This window comes from Tamandua tetradactyla, chromosome 20 (assembly GCF_023851605.1).
Source record: "Tamandua tetradactyla isolate mTamTet1 chromosome 20, mTamTet1.pri, whole genome shotgun sequence".
In the NCBI taxonomy this organism is placed as follows: domain Eukaryota; kingdom Metazoa; phylum Chordata; class Mammalia; order Pilosa; family Myrmecophagidae; genus Tamandua; species Tamandua tetradactyla.
The window spans coordinates 40,527,819-40,555,320 of NC_135346.1; the positions used below are offsets into that span (position 1 = coordinate 40,527,819).

The 27,502-nt window shown below is 34.7% G+C and overlaps 1 protein-coding gene across 1 annotated transcript; it reads left to right on the plus strand.

The window, feature by feature from the left end:
• On the plus strand, positions 1 to 27,502 carry UBLCP1 (ubiquitin like domain containing CTD phosphatase 1). The gene is made up of 11 exons (XM_077137559.1): positions 1 to 359; positions 3,535 to 3,729; positions 4,617 to 4,708; positions 5,110 to 5,195; positions 5,280 to 5,395; positions 6,554 to 6,652; positions 9,209 to 9,246; positions 9,744 to 9,842; positions 12,143 to 12,259; positions 24,675 to 24,802; positions 26,416 to 27,502. Exons 2-11 carry the CDS (start codon positions 3,576 to 3,578, stop codon positions 26,441 to 26,443), a joined length of 957 nt encoding a protein of 318 aa, XP_076993674.1. The 5' UTR covers positions 1 to 359; positions 3,535 to 3,575; the 3' UTR covers positions 26,444 to 27,502.

A 27,502-nucleotide genomic window follows, 5' to 3' on the forward strand; every position in this document is an offset into this window, starting at 1 on the left:
CTACCACCAAGCACCCGCCTCTCTCAGCCCCCGAAGAATAGCAGGCGCAGGCGCCGAGTCGGCGCGGTCCAACGGTCCCTCCGGTATTGCCGGCAGCTACACAGCGGTCACATCCTGGAAAAGTCTGGCTTCCTATTTATCGTCGTGGAGATCCCAGAAGCAGAAACTATCTTGGATTAGCACCCAAACAAAAACAAGGGAACCGCCCTTGCATTCCACGGTCCAGCGGTTTCTCTCTCCAACCACTAACTTCCGGTTCGTCTTAGCCGGTTCCGGTCCCCGTTCTTCACTTCCGGTCGCCTTCAATTCCGCTGCGGCCGGTTCCTGCGTCCTCTGCGGCCGATTCTGCCGCGCTCCAGGTGAGGGGACCGAGGTACCCCGGCGCGCTGCTCTTGAGGCGCTGTTGGGGCTGGGGAGCTACTCCTTTCGCTGTGTGGCCCCAGCTGTGGCGTGTCCCGGCAGACTGGGGTCCGATTCTGGGTGCCCCGGGCCGCGTTTGCTTTAGTCCGTCACCCAGACGGCTGGCACGGCCAGCTCGTCGTGGGGCTGCCGCCCTCGCATCCGGGCTTCTCGCTTGTGTCGGGGGCTTCCCGCCCTCCCATAGATTCTGTGTCACAAGACTTTATTTCTTTCACTTCTCGGGTTTCTCCATCTCTTCACCCTGTTGGAGGTATCCATGCTCTCTGTACTCCTGGGGTCTCTACCTGCCTTCTGACGCTTCCTCGTGCTCCTCCTCAGTTTGCACAACTCTTGCGACTGTACCACCCCGCAGTTGCTGCTTCTGTGCTCTCCTGGCCAGGAGTTGACAGTACTTTACAGTTAGCTTTTACTAGGCTTTTGGAAAAGGAGACTCCTTCCCGTCGTTTCCTAAGATGTTCCTTTTTCTGCTATTACGGTCAAATTTCTTCCTCTGCTACGTTCTATTTCTGTGATCTTGGGCATCTTATTTAACTTCCTTTTCAGTTTTCTGGTCTGTAAAATGAGAACAATGGTTGTTAATTTAGGATTCTGAAAATTAAGTTGTTTAGCATGCTCTCATTCTACCACCTCCATTCGTATAGCTCTTTACAGTTTATAAAGGGCTGTCAAACCTGTTATTTCAAGCCTCCCACTAGTTCTTGTCAAGTAAATATTAATATCCTCATCTTGGGGATGAGAAGAGGTAGGAATTGACTAGGCAAAGTCGTTACGTGTGACTTTGAAGAGGAACTGGAACGTAAACGGCTGTTTCTTGACTCTAGCTTTACCATAAAGATGTGCTCCCGTAAGAAGTAAGCCTGGGTGGTTTACTTATTTAAGTTTGGTTGCCCCCACCTTGCAAATCATTTTTTTTAAGTTTGTAAGTCTGATGTTCAAAATGACACAAAATACTAGAATAGTGAGGAAGAACGTTAAATGTGAAGACAACATAAAATGACATAACATTTGTCTTGTGCTGCTCCGTTGGTGTAAATGGTCCGACTATTGAAGAAATGAGGTCAGTGACTTTTTGAAAAAGGCATTTAAAAGGTTTGTTTTGTTATGATTGGTCCTTGCAATCAGTTACCGGTTTAAAATGTCCACTTGTGGTATAAATGATTTATAATATTTGTATACTGCTTAACCAAGCATATAGATTCCATGCCATCTGGCACCTTTTCTTTTATAATGCTGAGAAAACTGAAGAGCCTAGAGTCATATCTCTCAAACTTGAACATGCATCAGAATCATCTATAGGGCTTGTTAAAATACAAATTATAGGTCCTGTCCCCCCATCCCCAGTTATATTTTTAGCAAGTTCCCAGGTCACATCAATGCTCCTGGTCCACTTTTTTTTTTTTCTTTATGTGGGCAGGCACCGGGAATCGAACCCGGGTACTCGGGCTTGGCAGGCAAGCATTCTTACCTGCTGAGCCACCGTGGCCTGCCCACGTGGCCCACATTTTGAGAATTGCTGGCCTAGAGGTGAAATGACTTAGGTGCTCTTTAAACTCTGTTGTACTCATCGCACAATATGCTGTATTAGTGCTGCATTCCTAGCTCCTAGAAATTATCATTTTTATTCCTACCTCTTAAAAAAAAAAAAGTAAACCATATTCCACTCTGACTCAGAAGGTTCATATGGCTTGTTATTGAAGATCATAACATTTGCTAGAGCAGTGTATTCTGTGTATTCTGTGAAATGGAATACATTGCTCTAAATTACCACAATTCCTTTGAATTTCCATAGCAGATTTTAAACATAAGTGAGTTAATATAAATGAATTTGTGTGCCTTCTTCTAAAGGGACACGTTGAAGATAAATTGCCAAATATTTTTGCATATTGAGAGTCAAAATTTGCTCTTTTGCAAATGGTTATAATACGTGAAGAGTGCTTCATTAACTAAATTAAAGCATTTGGAAATGCCAATACTTCGAGATTAGAAAATCCATTTCTCCAACCTGAGAGAGAACAAGCTTATGGAAATTGGTAGAAAACTTTTTGGAGGAAGAGACCTCCATTGTATTGCTAAGAGGAGCAGTTGCTATATAATCTTTGTATGCTTAAATCTGTAGGACTGTGAGTTTTGTATTTACTAACCTTTGATGCCTTAATTCCTGTAGGTCCAATCCAAGAGAGATAGTTGTGGTGTGGGTGAAGAAACATGAGATTTAGTTAGAAGACCTGTTTCTTTTACTAGCTGTGTGCCCATGAGCAGATTACATAGCCTCTCTGAACTCATTTCTTTAATTGTAAAAGGGAAAACTTATCTCACAGATTTATTGAGAGGATTAAATGAGGTTGTGTAAAAGCTATGCAATTCATAAAATATGAAACAAATGATGGCTATTTACTGTTAACCACAGAACATAATTAGTTTTCTTTTAATTTTATTTTTTTAAATTTAACCAGAGTACTTTGTTTAAATATGCCTATGGTTAAGTTAAAATATCCATTGTTTGTGGTTCTAAGTGTATTGTTTGTTTTCTTAAATAAAAAAAAACAGCAAAAAAATTGAACCAGTATTTTATAGTGTTTACTATGTGCCAGTTACTATGTGATTTATAAATACCAATTAATTTAATTCTCCTAAGAAAAATTTTTTTTTGTAGACAAGGAAACAGCACTAGGGTGTCAAGTAACTTCCCTAGATCCAATAGCTAATTAATGGGAGAGCGGGGATCTGAGCCCAGGTAGACTAGCTTCAGAGTCTGTGCACTTAAAGACCTTTCTGCACTATCTCTCAAGTGCCAAATGAACACTGTTTTTGAACTTTCCTGTAGCGTATAGCTGATCTAATAGAACTGAGAAATTGGTGGCTTATTGCACCTTTCCAGTAGAACAGAGAGAATCTGATAGAGTATTAGGAAGTAACTTTCGTCCACATATTGGGAAGTTGGGGAATGCCTTTAACTTTGAGTCCTGATGACTTTTGGCATTCTAGTAGCACTCCTGTAAAGAGAAAATCCTGTTTCTCTACATAAAATTGTAAAATTCAACTCAGGTGGCAGGTGCTGGTGAAATTTAAGGTTTTGCATTTGATGTATTTATTTGTATATGCCTTCCTTTTTAGGTTTCTTCCTGATTGAGAGCTCTCTCATCATATGTTAAAGTATGGCTCTTCCTCTCATCATAAAATGGGGTGGTCAGGAATATTCAGTGACTACGCTTTCAGAAGACGATACTGTGCTAGATCTTAAACAGTTTCTCAAGACCCTTACGGGAGTGCTGCCAGAACGCCAAAAGTTACTTGGACTCAAAGTTAAAGGTAATTCTCGTCCCACTTCCCAGTTTTTTCACTGATATATTCATGAATATTTATATTTGCTATAATTTCTTGTTTCCTTTAATAAATCCTTCCCCTGGAGATTTCTTTGAGAGGTCTATTCCTAAAATTGTTTTAGCAATAAAAAGAATATTAAATAGGACTAAGAATATTAAAGCTAAGAATATATAATATTAAAATTAAGAATATTTTATGAGAATATTAAATAAGCATAAGAATATTAATATTCCTTGAAAATATCGTTAGTATTAAGGTTACGTTTGACTCCTCTGATAGTTGGTGTTCACTTGTTAAGCCTTTGACAAGTCTCAGATGAAATTGAGTGCAATTTTATTTTCTTATATTTACCATCTAGCATAGCCTTTTCATTACAGCATGAGCTTTTACTCTTCCTAAATTATCTTTTCTGTGTGAAAGTAATGATGATATTTACAAACGATAAGCAGTGTTCAAATCCAGTCTAAAAGAGACTTTCATGATATTTTATTTGTCATATTCTTGAAGGGTGAGTTTTCAGTAACAGTAAATCCTCAGTTTTTTTCTTAGGGACTCAGTTTTCAGGGCTTTTGGAAACGGGCTATCTTCATCTTGAAGAACAACAAAAAAACATGAATTTATTTTGTTTAGTTAGTTGATTAAAGGTGTTCCTCTAGGATGGAGTCGGGGAGCGGATAACCCTTGTATTAGTTGTTACTTTTCGCTGTCTTAGATATGACTAATTCAGCAGTAATAATTTGTTAATATAAGGAGAAAAAAAGAATTGCTATGGAATCTGTACCAAGCATTTTAATGTTAGGGTTTTGTATAATGGAATAGTGAAACTAGCATCTGAACTTTAGTGAGAAAACAGTCATTTGCTTGTATTGTAGGCAAACCTGCAGAAAATGATGTTAAGCTTGGAGCTCTCAAACTGAAACCAAATACTAAAATCATGATGATGGGAACTCGTGAGGAGAGCTTGGTAAATGTTTACTTTTGTTACCATACCATTTGTCACTTTGAAGAGATTATGATTTATACACTGTTGTATCATAGTTTAATTATGGTCAGATTGTCAGTCTAGTAGTCAATGAAAAATAAAAGCAGCAGAGTGAATGTGGTATTAAGTCTTAGAAAACAAATATTGGGAACTTTGTAGTAAATAGTCAGCTGTAAGAAGAAAAGTAGCTCAAATGGTCAAATTTAACATGGTAAATCTGCCCAGTGGACATGTAACAAATTAGTAATTGTGGAAAATTTTCCACAGTATGTGCTTGAAAGAGTCTTGTGCTCAGATTGTACCTCTCGCTTGATTTTTATGCTATGCATATATTTATGTTTAATATAATACGATAAAACAAAACTTTTTTTTCGCCTTAATAGGAAGATGTCTTAGGTCCACCACCTGACAATGATGATGTTGTCAACGACTTTGATATTGAAGATGAAGTAGTTGAAGTTGAAAATAGGTGAGTGCTCTCTGCTTTTGAAGGAAATATGTTTTAATGTGACAAAAGGTGAATGTTTCATCTGATTTTACTTTTTTCCATTAGGGAAGAAAACCTTCTGAAGATTTCACGCAGAGTTAAGGAATACAAAGTGGAAATTTTGAATCCTCCCAGGGAAGGGAAAAAGCTTTTGGTTTTAGATGTTGATTATACATTATTTGGTAGGTCTGCTGATAATGCTCTTCATCTTCTGTTCCCCAAAACAACCTTTTTTTTTCTTTTGTTTACTTTTTTCCCAGGAACTCAGAATTCACATGAAATATTGTGACATCTTTTCTTATTATTACAAAAGTAAGTCATGGGGCAGGCCACAGTGGCTTAGCAGGCAGAGTTCTTGCTTGCCATGCAAGAGACCCAGATTTGAGTCTCGTTGCCTGCCCATGTGAAAAAAAAAGTAAATCATGCATTGTAGAAAATACAGATAAGCAACAAAAGAAGCCATCTAATCTCAATTATTTGGATGTGTATCTTCCAGAATGTGTTTGAATGTGTCTGTTTTTTTTTCCTTTTGTTTAATGCTATATTGAACATCTTCTCAGTCATTAAGTATTCTTCAGCAGTGTGTGTGTGTGTGTGTGTATATATATATATATATATATACTTTTGACAACACAGTGTTGTAGGTTATAGAAGCATTATAATTTAACTAAGTAATTCCCTATTGATTAACACTTAAATTTCCAAGGGAAATGTTTAAAAATAATTTTAGGTATTTTATCCTGGGTTTTCTGTTGAATTATATTCAAGGCAAGTTCTTGAATTTAAAATTTCTCATGTCACTCAAAAAGAAAGTTGTTTATTTCATGCTATAAAATTTCCAAGTAATGACTGGTTAAGTCCTGAATTTAGAATGAGCTTACTTACCTATAATCATAAACTTTGAACATAAGTCATATGTTAATGTACACTTACTTTTTAAAATTTAATTATTAAATTAATTGAGCCTGTCATTTCGGTGAGGTGTTTTTACACTTAGGAAGGGAATGGTAAAAAAATGCATACAGTTGGCCCTGATTTATTTTTCATGATCATAAAATAACATCTATACTTTATTGATTTGATGAGAAAAAAAGTCTGAGTTACTCTATAAGCCTGTTTCTAGGTATTGCTGTTTGTAAATTGAACAAAACTAATCAATTAAAATTAGATCTCAAGGATATTAAATTGTGTGCATTGAAAGCTATCTCTTTGTCAACCAATGTAATCTGAAGTACTTTGCAATTGAGTATTTATGTTACATTTCATAAGGTTCATTGATAATTAGGTACTTCTCTGGGATAATAAACTAATGATCATTTATTTGATTGACTTTCTTTTAGACCATAGGTCTTGTGCAGAGACTGGGGTAGAATTAATGCGGCCATATCTTCATGAATTCCTAACATCTGCATATGAGGATTATGACATTGTTATTTGGTGTAAGCTCTAGTTTTTTTGTTTAGATTTCTTTGGAAGTAAGGTTGTTCCTTATATTATTTGCTTTATGAAACATGTCTTAAAATAACCTTTGTTTAAGATGATACATTCTTCATTTTTTTGTGCTTTAGCAAATTTCTGATGAAACATTTCTTTTTCTTGAATCACAATATAAACATATACAATTTGCCATATAGCACTAAGATAATTAAGTATAAAAAGAGAGTAGTTTATGGTGTCTGAATAAAAATGGCTTTATTTTCACCTTACACTGATTAGGAATTTTTCTTTTGGGTCTTTACTGTAGAATTCTCGACACTTCAGGATATCATTGCCTTTTCTTTTCTTCCTCACTCCAATTTCAAAACACTTGGAGAAGGATATGTTTAAAAAAATCAGTGTTGTAGTTTTTCAGAAATAAAGGCATTATGAATTTACTTAAGAAAAAATTAATATATAGATTAAAGCTGTATTACTCGAGTTGCAGTCACTCGGCTAGTCTAAGAACTTACAAGTCTGTGATAAAATACTGAGTTTGCTTCAGAAAGTAAATTGGAGCATTATTAAACAGACTGTTTATGTTTAGTTCAACTGACATTTTTTGGTAGCATGACTTTTTTGAAAAAAGAAGCAGTGTGTGGATTTACATCCTTCCCTCAAATATTATAAGTTGTCCTTTGGCAATGTCATAAGCAGAGGACTGCTAACCTTATTGTGTAATAAATAAAATCCCATCAATTAAGGGACATTGTATTTAATTGTATTAGGTCTTTAATGAGAAAGCCACATAGTTGTTATTGCAATATGTAAATTTCCTGTGTACTTTTCCTTATAATCCGAGTAATTCCATTGTTCAGTGTCAATATTAGTTTAAACCTATTACCTTTAATATTAAAGACATAGGGTTAAAATATGACAGTTTCTGGACTTAGTAAGATAGGGGACAAAGCTTCTTGGGAAGCAAAGTTTTGTTCAGCAACTTTGACATCTGAGATGACATTTGAGCTAAACTTTATCCTCTAAATGCCATTAAAGTAGATTTTGAAATCTAGACATCTTTCTAAAATATATTTAAAATTTTATTTTTATGTATTGTATTATTTCATGGTAGTATATTAAAAAGGGCACTTCACTTTGGACCTAGGGTTTTAATAATATGTGACACTGCACAGGTCTCCTAATCGCTCTGAATCTTAGTTTTTTCATCTGAGAAATGAAGGTAATTAAGCCTATATTTCAGAGGAGTTCTAAGTATCAATATCAGTACAGCACCTAGTTCCATGTCTGAAATATAATAATTTAGTTACTTAATAATTAGAAACTGCTTTTTTTTTTTTTAGCTGGGTGTGTTTTTGGTTTTCATCTGGGAATTATAAACAAAAAATAGACACTGAGTTTTAAAAAAAATTGTTTTTCCCTATCATGAATTTTTCATTGTGCATATACCAATCTCTTAAAATTGTAGCATGACCATTTTCGCATGTAAGGTGTGGTTCTTTTGTTTTTTATGTGTATGTATTGATGATTTTTATTTTGAGAACTCAGGTACATCTTTTGTGGTAAAAAAAATGCATATTTTAAGTAATTGAGCTTCTACATCCTTTTTAAAACAGTTTGCTTGGTAATATACCTATGTATGGTTAATGCAGTAACCTGGGACTAGGGGAGTGCAGAAAGCTGAGGAGAGCTATCAGTGATCCCAAAATTAGTTAATGTCTGACAATGAGCAGAAACTTAACATACATACAGTTTATGAATTTAGTTGTCTCAGACTTCTTGTTAAAGAAATCTTGACTCAATGAGCACTGAGTTTGTTGAGCCTCACAGTGTTAATTTCCTTTTGACCTAGCTAGTTTTCAACATTAACTGTTTTTAGATGCTTAATTTTTTTTAATTGTGGTAACATATATATAAAATATAAAATTTGCTATTTTGACTATTTTTAAGTGTACAATTCAGTGGCATTAATTCCTTTTAAATCATCACCGCTTCCATTGCTGAAACATTTTCATCTTGCAAAGCAAAAACTCTTTACTCAGTAAGCTGTAACTCTCTAGTTCCCCTTCCCTTAGTCCCCAGTAACATTTAATGTACTTTCTGTTTCAACATTAACTTTTGATGTATAACATTAATATGCTTATATTGTCATACTATAAGTATCTGGGCATTCAGTACCTAGAAGCAAAAATATGGAAGAAAGTTGAGATCCAGGCATCCTAAATTTAAGTTTAAGTTTGGAATTGATAAGAATAGTGGCAAGACTATTTCAAAAAGGGAATTTGAGTCTTGATTTATAAATTTCCTAGGTTCAAAGTTCTATTGAGCATTGGTTATCAATATCTTACAGACAAAAGCTTAAATTTTATTCTTTCTTAAAGACACTAAAATAAATGTATTTTTATAAATATTTTAAAGAAAATTACCACTAGTATGCTAGGGAATGTTATTTGTCCATTGAAATTTTTAGTCTTGCTTAGAAAATTAAATTATTTATACAAAGCAAAGATTTTTTACATGATATTCAAGTTTTTCGTATGTATTGTATTATTCTGTTTTAGCTGCAACAAATATGAAGTGGATTGAAGCCAAAATGAAAGTAAGTATTAAAAAATAATTTTAAAATATTATGATTTTACATTTGTCTTTGTTAGAAGTTCTAAGAATTGAATTAATTTCATTCTCATTCGGAGGGCTGTTAGGAGATAAATAAATCCCAATATCAGGAGTAGAGGTGTATTTAAAGATTGCTTAATGTATTTGTTTTGAATACTTAAGTCTTTTCAGTTAAAAGTGCTAGAAAGCTTCTCCTTTTCCCCTTTTCCCCCATTTTACAGCAATACTGTTTTTTTCTTTTGATCTGATGTGTAATACTTAGAGGGATGATGTAAAGTAGGAAGCAACCTCTTTCTAGTTTATTTTCCTTGGACTGACATTCATTGGCTTTGCTAAGTGAGACTAAAATACTTGCTAGATATTTAGAAAGATGTAGCTGATAGGATAGAAAGTTGGCATTATGGGAAATGGCAGCTAAATTCTTAAGAAAACCTAGGGTTTTCCATAGTATTTTAACCACATGCATATTTGTGTTTATAGGAACTGGGAGTAAGCACAAATGCAAACTATAAGATTACTTTCATGTTGGACAGTGCTGCTATGATAACAGTGCATACTCCAAGGAGAGGATTAATAGACGTAAGAAATCACTTTACTTCTGTTTCAAGGCTTTTGTTCTACTGTACTTTTTATATAACTTTACTGTGTATAAACACTGATGGAAGAAACTACAGAAAAAGCTTAGAAATTAACTGTTTGGATTGTAATGTGGCAGTTGAGCTGTGACATAGGAAAATGTATTTAAGGGTAAAAGATCCAAATTTTAATGATAAAACTAAGGCCCTTGAGTCAGGATGTCAAGAAAAGAATTAGTGGTCACAGACAATTTTTTCATAATGATGGTAGCACTGTGTTGCTAAAGATGCAGCAGGTGAGAAAAATTCCAAATATCTTCAAGGAATGTGGTAAAAGCAAATCAATATGTACTAACCCTGACTTAAATGAAACTAATAAAAACAAAACTTGATCTACGTCCTTTTAGTGCTGTTCGGATAGCCCTAGATAAGAGCAGTAAGAACCATCAGTCAAAAGGGTTGGCCTTAAACGATGAGGGTTCTTCTCTTTATTTACTTATTAGGCAACTAGTCATATTACTGAGCATCTAATATCTGCATGGCCCTGTCATGGGCACTGTTGAGAATAAACGAATCGGATGTGTTCCAGGTCTTCTGAAAGCACACAAATTAATAGAAATTAGAGAGAACGTAGTATAGATAGGAAAACTTATGGGAGAGAGTATTAAATGGTCATAAATTGAGTGGTTTAAATGCGTGGGTACTTGTTCAGTAAAGGAAATACCATGTAAACCATGGGAAAATGATTTTTTTTAGTACAATTTTTTTTTAAGTGGTCCATTAACAAACTAAATGATAAAAGTAGGTTTAGAAAATCTTAATATTGCAGTGTTTATAATAGAAAAATTAGAGGAATAAAAATAATCCTTAATATCCAGTAATAAGGAATTACATGTAATGGCAAATCATCTTATCTTTTGATGTGGTAGAAGATATAATGATACTGAATTTTTTAATGATAATATGATTAAAGTGAAAGAATCTTAGACGGCAGCATTTGAAATGTTAGAAAATAATTCTTAAAGTTTATTTGATTCAGTCTTCTTAGCTTAACAAAGGACATACATGAGGCTGCTGCTGTTTATGAAAGACTGGAGATGAATATATCAGAATATCTAGTTGCTATCCTTGGTGTTCTAGATTATAGGTGATATAAAATTTTCATTTGGGCTTCTCTATATTTTCACCTTTTTCTGTAGTTAGTAGTATTATTTTTATACTAAGAACAAGGTAGTTCATGTATGGGGGAAGAAATGGTGCTTGTCCTACTTACAGCATTGCAGCACTATTTAAGAGAACATAGAATTTATCTTCAGGTGTTTGGGGGGTTTGTTTCAATAGTAAATAAATAGTGAAAACAAATTCAGGTAAATAACATTTTAGCAAAATTAAAATTTTTCAATTGTATTCTTTGCAGTGCATAGGAAACTAGGGGGTAAAAAGAGATTCTCCATATTAAGTCACTAAAGAAGAAAAAGAAAACTTAACATTTTTTTAAGGAAGCCAGTAGAAATTCATAAAGAAGGCTTTGTCACCATTTATTTATTATCATTTAATAAATGAAAGTCCCACCTTCTAAAAACTCATTTTCTTCTAAAAATTAGTTTATTTTAAAAATATTTTGAATATATATAATACATTCACTTATTCTCTTCCTTATGGGCAATCACTGTTATTTCTTTTATGGTCTTCCAGAAATTTGATGCAAATACCAAGAAATATGAATATTTTCAAAATTAAATTTTTGAAGCAGCAGTTTAAGGATTTAGTTAATTTACAAATTAAGCAGTCAGTTGCCCTAGAAAGTATACCTCTGTGCAACTGAATTAAAGACAAAGTCGTCTTTCCTATGCAAAATATTTAAAGTAAAAGAGCCAAGTACATTGTCCGTCCCTTCGGGCTTTCTAGTTTTGAAAACAGACCCCGTGTGACTGTTAAAAGCTCTGTGGGTGTATGTTTTAGCACAGGAAGTCATGGACTACATAGCAACCATTTAAAAATTTACTTTCAATCCTTACTTTTAAAATTAGTTACTCTTCATTTGACCTGGAATCTTCATGTAAAATTACGGGAAATCTTATTCATTTAAATATGAGCAAACCCTTCCAGAGTTAACCTCATGAGATGTATAGTTGTTTAAAGTGTATTTATTGCAAATCATTTATAATAGGTTCACACAGCACCTGCCAGCTATCACCGTCTTATAGGAAAAACCATACTAACATAGTTTTGCAGTATTTCTGCCTTTTTAAGAAAGGATGAACTGTTGATAAATTTTGAATTAAACCTACATTTTATTCTAAGGTAAAACCTCTTGGTGTAATATGGGGAAAGTTTTCAGAGTTTTACAGCAAAAAAAACACCATTATGTTTGATGACATAGGAAGAAATTTTCTAATGAACCCACAGAATGGACTAAAGGTAAGACAATTTGCTTTCTGTATGCTTATGCAATCTGAAAGATGTGATGGAACCTTAAGGACCGATGGAGTTTCATAAAACTTTGAAACTAACATATTCTTATGGTAACTGGCAAGAAAAGCTTTAGTGTTAGAAAAACTCAAATAAAATTGAACACTCTCCTCTTTGTGTTGATAATGTCTTTGATTAGCCAACTCATCCAAGTGTTTTATTTTTAATTAGTTCTGAGGAGCAACATGGGCTTACTGAACTTTAGCATCAAAAGTGAAATCATCATATATATTATTAGAGATACAAATCTTGGAATTTCTGATGCTTTGGCTATCTGGAGAGCTGGCAGTAAGTTATAGGTACTTTTTTTTTCTTTTCTTTTTTAACTGAAACCAAGAAGACGTTTTTGAAAATTCATGCGGGGCAACAGAGAATTTAGAATCATAAAATGCTAGACTTAGAAAGAAACTCAGTCTTCTTGTCTACTTTCTTATCTCTATAGAAACAATCTGAGAATCAGAAACTTCATGACTTGTCTAGGATCAGGTGTGTAATTGATTAATAACAGAATTTGGGTTCAAATCTAAGTGTCTTGGTTCCTAGACCAGTAACGATCTTAGTATGGAGTCACGTGCATAGACATGATAGTGACATTTAATCCTGGTTATAATATAAAATAAATAAGGGTTTTTCTTTCCATTTTAAAGTTTTATTCAAACATCATGCAATCCAACCTAAGTGAAAAATCAATGGTTCCCAGTATAATCACATAGCCATGTCTTCACCACCACAATCTATATGAGGGCATTTCCATTTCTTGCACAGAGAATCCCATACCCTTCCCCGTTATTCTGTTTCTTGACATTTAGCTTTGGCATATTATTGCCTTTGTCATATTCAGTGGAAGCATATTACAATGTTGCTGGTAACTAGAGACCTTTGTTTGCATTGATTGAATTTTTTCCCCATATACCATCTCATTTTCAACACCTTGCACCCTTGATATTCATTTGTTCTTCCTCATGCAAAAACGTTCTTATATTGGTACATTGAGTCACCGTCATTGTCCACTCTAGACATCACTAAGTTACATTGTCCCAGTCTGTATCCTGTTTCCTTCTGACGTCAGACATGCCCCCATCCCTCTTTCCTCAATCATACTCATGCTCAGCTTCAGTCAGTACACTTTAAATACTGTGCTACCATCAGATAGTATTGTGCTAACCTATTCTGGATCTTATAATCAGTCCTGTTGAGCATTCTAAACTCCTTCAGCATCAAATGCCCAATCTATATCCTCTTAGTATCTCCTGATAACCTATGTTCTTAACTTTAATTTTCAAAGTTCACCTCATTAATATTAGTTCATATTACTGAGACCTTATAGTACTTACCCTTTTATTTCTGGCTAATTTCACAGTGTAATATCCTCAGGACTCAACCACGTTGTTATATGCTTCATGACTTTATTCTGTCTTACAGCTGTGTAATATTCCGTTGTAGTATATACCACAGCATGTTTAGCCACTTGTCCGTTAATGAACATTTGGATTGTTTCCATCTCTTAGTAGTTGTGAATAAAGCTGCTATAAACATCAGTGTGCAGATGTCAACTTGTGTCCTTGCCTTCAATTCCTCTGAATATATACCTAGTCATGGGATTGCTGGACCATATGGCAGTTCTGTACTTAGCTTCCTGAGGAACTGACAAACTGCCTTCCAGAGTGGTTGCAGCATTCTGCATTCCCACCAAAAGTGCGCCTCTTTCCAGCATTTGTAGTTTTCTGTCTTTTTTTGGTAATGGCCATTCTAGAGGGTGTGGTTTTGATTTGCATTTCCTTAATAGCCAGTGAGGTTGAGCATCTTTTCAAATGTTTTTGAGCCATTTCTGTTTCCTCTTTTGAAAGACGTCTGTCCATGTCTTTTGCCCATTCTTTAATTGGGTTGTTTGTCTTTTTCTTGTTGAGTTGTATAATCTCTTTATATATTCAGCACAATTAAACCCTTATCTGAAATATGGTTTCCAAATATTGTCTCCCATTGTGTAGGCTACCTTTTCGCTTTCCTGACAAAATCCTTTGATGCACAAAGTTTAATTTGGAGGAGATCTTATTTTTCTCTTTCTTTTTTCATTGTTGTGTTTTGGGTTTAATGTCTAAGAAGCCACCTCCTATCAACAAGATCTATAAAGATATTTTCCTACATTTTCATCTAAAAATTTTATGGTCTTAGTACTAATGTTTTGGCCTTTGATCTATTTTGAGTTAATTTTTATATAAGGTGTGAGATACAGGTCCTTTTTCATTCTTTTGGATATGAATGTCCAGTTCTCTTAAACACCATTTATTGAAGAGGCTGCACTGTCCCAGTTGAGTTGGCTTGACTCCCTTATCAAAGATCAATTGTCCATAGATGAGAGAGTCTATTTCTGAATACTTGATTCAATTCCATTGGTCAGTATATCTAATTTTATGCCAGTACCAGGCTTTTTTGACCATTGTAGCTTTGTAATATGCTTTAAAGGCAGGTAATGTGAGACTTCCCACTTCATTTTTCTTAAGATATTTTTTAACTATTCAGGGAACCCTGGCCTTGCAAATAAATTTGGTTATTTATTTTTCTGTTTCTGCAAAGTAGGTTGTTGGGATTTTAATTAGTGTTGCATTGAATCTATAAATCAATTTGGATAGAATTGACATCTTAACTGTATTTAGTCTTCTAATCCATGCACACAGTATGTCCTTCCATTTGTTTAGGTCTTCTTTGATTTCTTTTAGAAGTTTCTTGTAAGTCTTTTGTGGTATAGGTTAAATTTCCAGAATATTTGATTATTTTTGTTGCTATTGTAAATGGAATTTTTTTCTTGCTGTCCTCCTCAGATTGCTCATTATTAGTGCATAGAAACACTACTGATTTTTGGATATTGATCCTGTACCTTACCACCTTGCTGTAGTCGTTTATTAGCTTTAGTAACTGTGCTGTAGTTAATAGGATTTTTGATATATGCTATTATGTCATCAGCAAGCAGTGAAAGTTTACTTATTCCTTCCCAAATTGAATGCCTTTTTTTTTTCATGTCTAATTGCTCTGGGTAGAACTTCCAGCACAATATTGAGATAACAGTGGTGACAGTGGGTATCCTTATCCTGCTCCTGATATCAGAGGGAAAGGTTTCAGTCTTTCCCGATTGAGGATGATGTCAGCTGTATGTTTTTCATATATTCTCTTTATGATGTTGAGGAATTTCCCTTCTATTCCTATCCTTTGAGGTATTTTCATCAAGAAAGCATGTTGAATTTTGTCAAAAGTCTTTCCTGCATCAGTTGAGGTGATTATATGATTTTTCTGCTTTGATTTACTATGTGGTGTATTACATTAATTGATTTTCTTGGTTGACGTAGCCTTGCATACCTGGAATAAATCCTACTTGTCGTGGTGTATAATTCTTAAAACGTGCTGCTGGATTTGATTTGTGAGTGTTTTGTTGAGGATTTTTACATCTGTATTCATTAAAGAGATTGTTCTGTAATTTTCTTGTGTCTTTGTCTGGGTTTGTTATTAGGGTGATGTTGGTTTCAGTTAGGTAGCTTTCCCCCTTCAACTTTTTGAAGAGTTTGAGTGGAATTGGTACTAACTCTTTCTTGAATGCTGGTTGAATTCACATGTATAGCCATTTGGTCCTGGACTTTTCTTTTTTGGGAGCTTCTTGATGACTGATTCACTCTCTCTATTTGTAATTGTTTTTTTGAGATTGTCTATTTCTTCTTGAGTCAGTGTTATTATTTATCTTTTCTTGAGTGTTGTCCATTTTGTCTGTGTTGTCTAGTGTATTAGCATGTAGTTGCTCATAGTATCCTTTCATTATTTCCTTTGTTTCTGTGGGGTCAGTAGTTATGTCCCCTCTCATATTTCTGATTTTATTTATTTGCATCCTTTTTTTCTTTTTTCTTTCTTTTTTTTGTTTTGTCAGCCTAGCTAAGGGTCCATTGATTTTATTGATTTTCTATAAGAATTTTCTGGTTTTGTTGATTTTCTTTGTTGCTTTTATGTTCTCAGTTTCATTTATTTCTACTCTAATCTTTGTTTTTTCTTTACTTTTGTTTGCTGTGGGGTTTGGGGTAGTTTGCTATTCTTTGTCTAGTTCCTCCAGGTGAAAAGTTAATTCCTCAATTTTTGCCCTTTCTCTTTTTAAATGTAGGGATTTAGGGCAATTAATTTTCCTCACACGCCACCTTTGTTGCTTCCCATAATTTTGGTATGTTGTGTTTTCATTTTCCTTGAGATATTTACTGATTTCTCTTGTAATTTCTTCCTTGACCCACTAGTTGTTTAAGAGTGTGTTGCTTAGCTTCCATTTATTTATGACTTTTCCAGACTTCTGCCTGTTACTGACTTCCAACTTCATTCCATTGTGATCTGAGATAGTGTTTTGTAAAATTTTAATCTTTTTAAATTTGCTGATACTTACATTGTGACCTAACATATGATCTGTCTTAGAAAATGATCCAGGAGCACTTGAGAAAAATGTATGTCCTGCTATTCTAGAATTAATGTTCTGTAAATGTCTATTTAGTCTAGTTCATTTATCATATTATTCAAAATCTCTGTTTCCTTATTGATTGTCTGTCTAGATGGTCTATCCATTGAGGAGAGTGTTGTATTGAAATGTCTCCAACTTTTATTGTACGGTGTCTTCCTCTCCCTTCAATGTTTTCCGTGTGTGTCTCAAGTAGTTTGGTACATAAGTGTTTATGATTGTTCTGTCTTCTTGATGAATTGTTCCTTTTATCAATACATAGTGTCCTTTGTCTCTTTTAATTGTTTCACATTTGAAGTCTGATTTGTCAGATATTGGTATGCTACCCCGCTCTGTTTTGATTGTTTGTGTGAAATATCTTTTTCCAACCTTTCACTTTCAATCTGTTTTTGTCCTTGTGTCTACAGTGGGTCTCTTGTAGACAACATATAGATGGTTTTTAAATCTGTTCTGCCAGTGTGTTCTTTTTGATTGGGGAGTTTAACCCATTAGCATTTAATGTTACTGAAAAAGCAGTACTTTCTTCTACCAGTTTGTCTTTTGGATTTTATATGTCTTATCTTATTATTATTATTATTATTATTATTATTTCTTTTAATGCTTATGAATGGTCCTCATTGCTACACTCTTCTCCAAACCTCTCTCTCCTCTCTATTCCTATCTCCATGTAATGCTCCCTCTTGTATTTCTTGTAGAGCTGATCTCTTAGTCACAAATTGTCTCAATGTCTGTTTCTGAGACTATTTTGAACTCTCCCTCTCAGTTTTGAAGAACAGTTTTGCCAGATATAGAGTCCTTGGTTAGCAGATTTTTTTTTTCTCTCAGAATCTTATACCACTGCCTTCTTGCCTATGTAGTTTCTCCTGAGAAATCCATATATAGTCTTATGAAGCTTCCCGTGTATATGACGGATCACATTTCTCCTGCTGCTTTCAGAATTCTCTTTTTGTCTTTGACATTTGACAGTCTGATTAGTAAGTATCTTCAAGTTGGTCTATGTGTACCTATTCTATTTGGGATGCTGTGCTTTTTGGATCGGTAATTTTATGTCTTTCATAAGAGTTGGGAAATTTTCAATGATTATTTCCTTAATTTTTCTTTCTGTCCCCTTTCCCTTCTTGTCTTCTTCTGGGACACCCATAACACATATATTCACATGCTTTATTCTGTCATTTAATTACTTGAGACCATGCTCATATTTTTCCTTTCTTTTCCCTATTTCTTCTTCTATGTATAGGAGTTCAGATGCCCTGTCTTCTAGTTCACTAATCTTTTCTTCTGCCTCCCTCTTCAAATCTGTTGGTTTTCATGTCTTCTTTCATTCCCATAAGTTCTCCCATTTGTGTTTTCAAGCTTTCGATTTCTTCTTTATGGTAGCCCAGTGTCATTTTTTTTTTAATTGTGAAAAATAACATATACAAGAAAGCAACAATTTCTAAGTACATTTTAACAAGTAGTTGTATACAACAGATTTTAAAGTCTGGTATGTGTTACAGTTCCACGATTTTTTCATTTTTTTTCTTCTAGCTGCTCCAAAACATTGGAGAACCAAAGAAATATCAGTATATTGATTCAGCAGTAGTTATAGTCATTTGTTAAATCTCATGTTCTCTATTGTACTCTTCCTTCTCTCTTTTTTCTTTTTTGTGAAAAATAATATCTATATGAAAAAGCAATAAATTCCAAAGTACATTGTAACAATTAGTTGTAGAACAGATTTCATACCATACAACTGGTATGGGTTACAGTTCCACAATTTTAGGTTTTTATTTCTAGCTGCTCTAAGGTACTGGACACTAAAAGAAGTATCAATATACTGATTCAGCACTTATGGTCATTTGTTAAATACTACCTTCTCTGTAGAATTCCACATCACCTTTGATCTTTCTCTCACTCTTTGGGGGAATTTGGACTATGGCCATTCTAACTTTTTCATATTGGAAGGGGCTATCAGTAATATTGGATAGGGGGATGGAACTAGTTGATGTTCTAGAAAGGCTGGCCCCTCTGCATTTCAGGACTTACCTGGTCCAGGAACCCATCTGGAGGTTATAGGTTTCTGGAAGTTACCATAGTGCATGGAGCCTTTGTAGAATCTTATATAATCTTTTATAATACAGTGTCTTCTTTATATCCTTTATCTCTTTCACCGTATATTCCCTCAACTCACTGATTTGAATTTTTTTTCATCATGATCATTTCTTGAAACATTTGCATCTATTCAGAAAAAGAAATAAAAAGAAAACAGATAAAAATTCATGCATACCATTACTCCTTCCCCTCCCCCTCACTGATCACCAACATTTCACTCTAAATTTATTTTAACATTTGTTCCCCCTATTATTCATCTTTATTCCATATGTTTTACTTGTCTGTTAATAAGGTAGATAAAAGCATCAGGCACAAGGTTTTCATAATCACACAGTCATATTGTGAAAGCTATGTCATTATACAATCATCTTCAAGAAACATGGCTACTGGGACACAGCTCCACATTTTCAGGCAGTTCCCTCCAGCCTCTCCACTACATCTTGACTAACAAGGTGATATCTATTTAATGCATAAGAATAACCTCCAGGATAACCTCTCGACTCTGGAATCTCTCAGCCATTGATACTTAATTTGTCTCATTTCAGTCTTCCCCCTTTTGGTCGAGAAGGTTCTCTCAATCCCTTGATGCTGAATCTCAGCTCATTCTAGGGTTTTTCTCAGTGTCTTGATGCTGAGTCTGAGTTCATTCTAGGATTTCTGTCCCATGTTGCCAGGAAGGTCCACACCCCTGAGAGTCTTGTCCCACATAGATGGGGAGAGTGGTGAGTTTTTTTTGTTGTGTTGGCTGGAGAGAAAGACCACATCTGAACAACAAAAGAGGTTCTCTTGGGAGTGACTCTTAGGCCTAATTTTAAGTAGACTTGACCTATCCTTTGGGGGGTTAAGTTTCATATGAACAAACCCCGAGGTTGGGGGCTCAGCCTATAGCTTTGATTGTCCACACTGCTTGTGAGAATATCAAGAATTCAACTTGGGGAAGTTGAATTTTCCCCCATTCTCACCATTCCCTGAAGGGGACTTTGCAAATACTTTTTTATTCACTGTTCAAATCACTCTGGGATTTATCGGGGCATCACTCTGGAAAAACCAACAAAATCTCATGCCCTACTCAAGGTTCCATATACTTATGGTATTCGGTTAAGCTGCCTGTGAATTCTTACACCTTGATTTGGTTTTTATTTTTTAAGCAGTTGCCACAAACATCCTTTTTTTAGCTTTTGCTTGGGGGTGGGGGTAGGGGATAATGTTTATTAAATCCAATCCTGGGAAGGGAGAAAGCTAATCTAGACATGTGTGATTTTTCAGAAAAGTAAGTGAACGTGCTGCATCGTTTCAGTTCTGTCAGTGCTTCCACATGGAAACAAAATGCAATAAAATTTTTCCAAAACTGAAAAAAAAAACAAAAAACATAAGTTATATTAGGAAATGCACTAGTCACAATATAAATTTTGTACTAACCTAACATTTTTTGCTTTAGTCTAACATATAAGGTAAAATTTAAAAATATTAATTACCATCTATCTTTTTCAGTACCCTGCAGTAATGACATTCATTTGTTCTTTCTCATGCAAAAACATTTTTAAAATTTGTACATTTACTTGCTAACTGATTTGAATTTTGACTTGATTTAGCATGTTTGATTAAACCTTAGTTGTTTGAACTCCTGTATCTCATTTGAAGTGTTTGTTTCTTTGGGTCCTATCTTCCTTTTTCTTAGTATGACTTGGTTTTTTGTTGGTGCTTTGGTATCTGATTTCCTTGATTAGTTTATTTGGAAGTCTTTTTAACTCTTTTACCAAAGGTTTTCTTGTTGATCGGCTTCCTTCTCTATCCATTCTTTGGTGTTCAGTTCAACTTAATTCTAGACCTCTAGCATAAGCTTCTTTTTAATTGTTTAGAATTTTCAGCTCTTGTTTTTCTAGTTACTTTTCTATCTAAATGGAATCTTTTTTTTTTTTAGAATGCGCTCTCCAGATATCATTTACCCCAGTCAGATTTTCCCAGACAAGACAGGCCCAAGTCTAAGGAGGAAGGTGTAATTATTATCAAGTTTCCCTGGGACTGAGACCCAGCAGGTTGTAAGAGATTCCTATGAAGAATTCTCTACTTTGTGCTTTTCCTATCATTCCCAGCAGGTGGTGCTTGTCAGCCTGCAGCTCCTCATTGGTATAAAGTGGTAAGGTGACTTTAATTCTGAGCTGACCCTACAGCTGTCAGGGGATGGCTGAGACAGAGACTGAGGTAGAAGGTGGGTTTACGGCTTAGCCCCTGGGGTCTGTATTCTCTGGTTGAGGGCTGCCACTGGAGCTGGGCCCGGCCCCCTTTTCCTAGGGAAGATAAGCCCTTTCGGGCATTATTCCTCTTGCCTGTTTCTTTGTCTCTCAGATCAATTTTAATTCCACCCTTGCCTGGATCAGGGTTGACAGTTGAAAATGCCAAGGCTTTCTCTAATGAGCTACTTAGAAGAGTTAAAATAAAATAAAATAAAGTCCCTTTTCAGAGTCAGTTCCCAGCTCTCAAGGTTTCCCTGTCAAGAGCTGGAGTTGGTACCTACCTGGTTCTCTGTGCCATGGGGCCTAGTTCTTTTCTGAGCTGGGCAGCTCTAAAAGCCTTGTTTTTTTTTCTTCTCTTTTTTTGCTTTGTTTTATTTTTTTTCCCCCATCAACCCTGCCTGCTGTGTTGTCTGCCTGGAAAAACCTCAGCATTCCTTTCCTACTTGCTCTTGGTTTATCTGTGTTTGAAGCTTGTATTCAGAGGCCCAAATTTATTCATTAAACCTGCAGTTGGAGCTTGGCTGGGCTGCCCTCCCTTGCTGCCAGAAGAGACCACTTCTTTTTCCTCATGGGGAAGTGTTTCCAGCTGAGCCAGCCATGCCAATGGGGGAGGGGCCCCAGCCTCTGGGTTTTGGAGGCTTTATTCACAGTTCTGTGGTGTGATCTTGGCCCTTCTACCCATTTGGCACTGATATACTGTGTGTGTCTGGTCACGGATGTCCCCCAGTCAATTGTTCCAGACAGTTCCTCTCTATTTATGGCTACTCTAAAGGATGAACTAAATACCACACATCCCTATCCCACCATCCTGCCCCACCATCCTGCCCCACCCTCCCATAAGGGAGAAATTTTTAACTTAAAATTTCTTATACCGGTTGTTGCTTACGTATTGGCATAATATTGAGATAGAAAAGGTCACCCTTTATTATGGTGCTAATGGAAAGGAGTCTCCATTTGAACTGGAAATCCTGACACTAAGATCTTTTTATTCTTAGTCCTGAACTTTTCCCAGCAAGCTGGGGTTCTTGGTAATTGTAAAAGGTTAGGAGAAAACTTGAAGAAAGTACGTTTTTGAGGCTTTCCTTGCAAACTGTTAATGTGGTGGTCTTTGGTGTTGAATGAGGATAGTTTAGGGGCAGAATGCTAACTTAGATAGGCAATTGCCACAAGTATAAAAGCTGTATGACTTGAAAGAAGAGTACTCGGAATAGACTGATGGTCATGGTCCTCTTCAGAACATGGTTTCTGTTTGAGGCTTTGGAGAAGTGCTTTTGTAGTAGATAGTTCACCCAGGTATAAGGTACAAAATGTATTCTTCAGCCTAGAGAAAAAAATGTGATTGATGTGAAATGATTTTCTATGAAACTAATGGTTATTACCTGTTCTGGTAAAGAGATGAAGTCATGTTAGTCAAGGAATAATTTTTGAGGAGAGCTTTAGCTTTTTTTTTTTTAAACAGATATATAATCATGTGTTTTTAAAAGACACTTTATTTTCCCGGCTAACATCTGGATCCTACTCATCTTTCAATGCAGAGAAAGATCATATGAATTTGTAGCTCTTCAAGTTACTTTAGAGCAGGGATTTTTTAAACCAGGGGTACTTAGTACAGTCATCAAAGGAATTTCTAAAAATACATATGCTTTCACCTCCAGAAATTCTAACTCAGCGTTCTGCAGGTGATTCACTTGCATGTCTCCTTTTGAAAACCTTTTAGCTACTTATTAATGATCTGCCCACAGTGGCATAGAACAGTTATGAAACTGAAAAATATTCTTAAATACTTTTGGGTTTTGTTATCATGTTTAACAATGCACTTAGTAGAAATCTCATAAAAGATTTCACAGAGAGTTCAAAATAGTTAATTTCTGATAAAAATAAGTTTGCCAGTCTTAAGGATGAAATATAATATGAAAGACACTGAGTTATGAATGTAGTATTGAACTAAAAGAACTTGAGTGTCCTGGATAAATCAATTGATATTCTGAAAGCTTCATTTTTATTGCGTATTTAAGGAGATAATGATATAGGGGAATTCAGCTAATCTAGACTATTTTAAGTTCCTAAAAAATGTGTTTCTTTGATATGGAACAACAAGGTAATGATCATATATGTTGCATGCCATACTGTAAGCAATATTTGTACTGATACAAATGGAGTCAATTAGATGAATAACAGATTTTTTTCCTAGATGAGTTTAGTTTAACTTTTAGTTCCAGAATCACTGTAGTATTTTACTTTTTGTTGTCTAATAGTGCTTACAGCCAAAATGGTTATATGTAAAGGTAATTTAGTGAGACTTTAGACTGAAAACCTTATTTACCAGTCATTGAAACTGCACTTTCCCTTTCAGTTCTGATGTGATTCCTGCTGTTTAAACATGGAATCACATATAGGAATACGTATAGTAATTATTTAAAAATTATAATGTTAACTTTAAAATCGTTAGGAGTTGGAAGAAGGAATACTTCAAAACATTGCAGTATTGCCCAGGATGATGCAGAAACTCATTTCACTAAATGGTGATGTCTGTTTACTCCCACCCCCAGGGTGCAATCAAGGCCTTGTAGAGTATCTTCTTGATCCCCTACTCTCAAAACTGCTGTTATGAAATAACACTGCCTCTGCTTACCTGTTTAAAAATGGAACCTCAGTCAGTTGGACAATGTGCTTGCTCAAACTTCTGCATGCTCACTTTGAGGACTTTTACTGTTTCTCCTAAAACATCATCAGAAAAAAAAAAATCCAGCCTGAGAGCCCTGCTGACTAACAGCTGTGGAGGTTGCTGTCACACTTGTGTAAAACTATAACACATATAACTACATCCCTCATCCCAAGTCAAGAAATGATGCCTTTTTCCGATTACAATCCCTGAGCCCTCTTTCCTGACATTTATACTTTGAGTTAATGCTTTTCATTATGAAATATATAGCAACCTCAAAATTTTGGAAATACTGCTTCTTTTTATGGGAAAACTTGCATAATTAAAAAACAATTTTTTATGGAAACAATAGTAAAGAAAAATACAATAAAATGTTGTGAGGAAAATATTACGTAACTCAGCTATATAATGATATCTCAGCTATATAAAAATTTCATAGAAAAATACTGAAATGAAATTCATGAGTGTAAATATTTATTTCACTCATAAGACCCATCTTGAATTTGGATTAGTTTTTTACAAATGGAGTGGTGTGTATGAAATTATTTAATTAGTAAGAATTGACTGGAATGATAGCAGAGGAACAGATAAGCAGTTTTGCAAAGTAGAGTAGCCACGTAGGGGGTCACATGCTATGAGAAAGTAAGTTGGTGTTGTAAAGTTCAGACTCAAAAGAGTAATGAAAGGTAAAAAATGGTGGAAGAACTTTTAATTTGTTCTGTAAACATAATACCATGATTGTTAATTTATTAAACAGAGGCTAATGTAAAAGTAATTTTTAGTATTGACCACTTTGCTGATAGTTTAACCTCATTAGCTCTAATTTAAATGCTATTGTAGATTTGGTCAGGTTTTCCTTATTGCAATGTGATGCGTTGAATGATGTTTGTCTCCTAATAGATAAGGCCTTTTATGAAAGCTCACCTAAATCGAGATAAAGACAAAGAACTTTTAAAATTAACTCAGTACCTCAAGGAAATAGCAAAATTAGATGACTTCTTGGAGCTAAATCACAAATATTGGGAAAGGTAAGTCCTAAGTAACTTATCGATTTCCTCCTTAAACTAGTTTAATATATTTAAAAAATTGATGTCCCCAGTATACACATAACTTCTAAGTTTTTATTTAAATGGATAAATTCTGAAAGTATTTTTCAGTCCAGTGACATCCCCCTTAAAAGCATTATTGCCTTTTGTCTTAACCTCTAGCTTGTACATTAACCCACATCTCTTATGCTCTTTTATACTCTTAATAGAAAATACTTTCAAGACTGGTACACATTTGTTTCACTACATATTATTTTGTGACATTACATAGGTCACTCTTTTATGCATCTTATGGGAATACAGTCTCTTGTTTCATAAACTGAAAAACAATGTCAGGATAAAATAAAATACATTAAAAAATTACCTGAAAATTTTTCAAAATTACTCTATCTTATTTTGGTGACAGAACAACTAGAAAATTTTATTCTGCTAGGGAAATAGTTACTTATTGTTTTCCTATTCAAAAAGAACCACTGTTACCATCTTCCATGCTTTTTTCTAAACAGAAATCTATGCACAAACTCAGTGCACAAATCTATATTCAGATTGCAAATAAAACGTTAAGATTTTGAGATGAGGTAAATCTCTGGAGAAGTGAAAGGGATTATTATATACTGCAGGTACTTGTTGAAATTAGCTCATTAAAGTTGGAAATGTTTTATTTTAATCTAGTTCTATTTGTATAGCACAAAAGAAACTGTTCTTGTAATAATACCTTGACTTTTCAAATTCTGCTTTTGGCTTTTCAGATCTCTTTGACATATAGCTTCTTACATGAATTTCATAATAATCCTGTTCGGAAGCTAAGGCAGGCATTTTTATCCCCATCTCATTTTATCCCTGTTAATGCAATGCCACAAAGTGAGCAAGTTGCACCGTCAGAACTATCAAGGTCCCTGACATGAAGAACTCCACATCACTGATAATAGTAGTTTATAAATGTGAACAATAGAGATATAAAGTTTTAATTTAGTGCTAGATTCCTATTAACTAATACAAAGAAAAGTTTGCATAGTAAATTTCATCTTTTGCAGTCTTATTCATGGTCTTTTAGCATCTTGGACCCACAATCTTATCTCTGCTTATCCTCAGTAAAGTAAAAAAGTCATGCATGAAAAATAAGATCTTTGAACGGATTGTGAGGTTTTTTAGGAATTATAGTGCTTAACCTAATATGTTCTTCCACATTTGCAAGTAAGACAGTATGGAGAGATAGTTCTAACATACAGTCTCTAGAGCCACAGTGCCTTGTGTGGAATCTCAGTTTTGCCACTTTCTGGCTGTATGAACTTGAGCAAATTACTTAACCTCTTTGTGCCAGTAAGTTATGAATAATTTATAATAGAAAATGTGAATAATCTATAATAGTGGACTCCTCATAGAGCTGTTGTGAGGACTAAATGAATTCAAACATGTATGTAGATCAGTGCTTGGCACGCAAGCAAACAGCAGGCGTTAGTGATCATTAACAGTTATTACTCATCTTGAAAACTTTGGTTATACCCTTAAGATAAACTATTTTCCTTTGAGAGGAGAGTTAGATTGTTATGTTTTAGCATGATACAGCCTTAATATCATTACTTCATTTCTTGCAGGTATCTCTCAAAGAAGCAAGGACAGTAGTAAATTATACTGGTAGTTATTGAAGATACTTGAGGTCCATGAACTTCTTGCTTTTATGCTAGAAATCATTATGATAGTGCCGGACACTGAAGCAAACGCCACACTGCTTATCTTGGTCTTCCAGTTTTTTGTAAATTTAATTTTATATTTTTTGAAGATCATAGCAATATGCTAAGAAAAAATCCATTTTTTTCTCTCTGTGTATATACTGTTACTCTTGAAAAGTATTTTCTCCAGTATTGATTACTGAGTTTTTTTCCACAAAAAAAAAGAAAAAAAGGAGAAAAATGCATACTCACTGTCATTTTGTGATCTAGGAAACAAGTTATATCATGTGTTTTGTCTCGTGTTTTTGTCTCACTAAATCTGAGATCAAACCCATCTTGAAAACTAGTGTTTTCCCCTTTAAAACCAAAAGAATAAAAGAACTTTTGAGTAGGGAAACTTTTATGCTTGAAATTACCATGATTTTTTTTTAGCCCACTGTCATACACACAATTTCTCCTCTGTACTCTACTATTTAGATCTCTGAATTCTGAGCTGTCTCAATTTGGTCTGTATGTGTGTCAGTGTTCTTTGAGTAAAACTGGAAAATGTCAACTGTGATACAGATTAGTATGGGAAATAGAAACCATAAGACTGAAGAATAAAACTAAAGAACAAGAGTGTGTCTCTTTTTAGTGGCTAAATAGAAGCACTTCTGCCTAAACCATTGTCATAAAAGCAGATAAACCCACTAAATGTTTCAGTGGAACATGATACTGATTCATTCCTAAAAAAGCCTGAACAAAAGTTCTTCTGTTCCAGCTATACCTTGTCTACGTGCAAACACTGTGTTTCAGTGAAAATATCTAGCCATAAGATTAAAAATATATATTTGCGGTCCTTAAGCCTGCACTATAGATATGTGATGTGACCACTGTTTATGTTTACAGTGTTGCTTTATACAGTTCTTGTACTTGAAAGGAAGCTGATCTTTTCAGATAAACAATATATAAACATATATTGTTCTTATGGGACTATTTCAGTGGTGTAAATAATAAATACCTTTTCTTAAAA

Coding starts and splice junctions, on each gene's coding strand:
- UBLCP1 (XM_077137559.1), top strand. CDS start 3,576: ATGGCTCTTCCTCTCATCATAAAATGGGGTGGTCAGGAATATTCAGTG. Junction 3,730..4,616: donor ACTTGGACTCAAAGTTAAAG/GTAATTCTCGTC, acceptor CTTGTATTGTAG/GCAAACCTGCAGAAAATGAT. Junction 9,843..12,142: donor CAAGGAGAGGATTAATAGAC/GTAAGAAATCAC, acceptor TTTTATTCTAAG/GTAAAACCTCTTGGTGTAAT.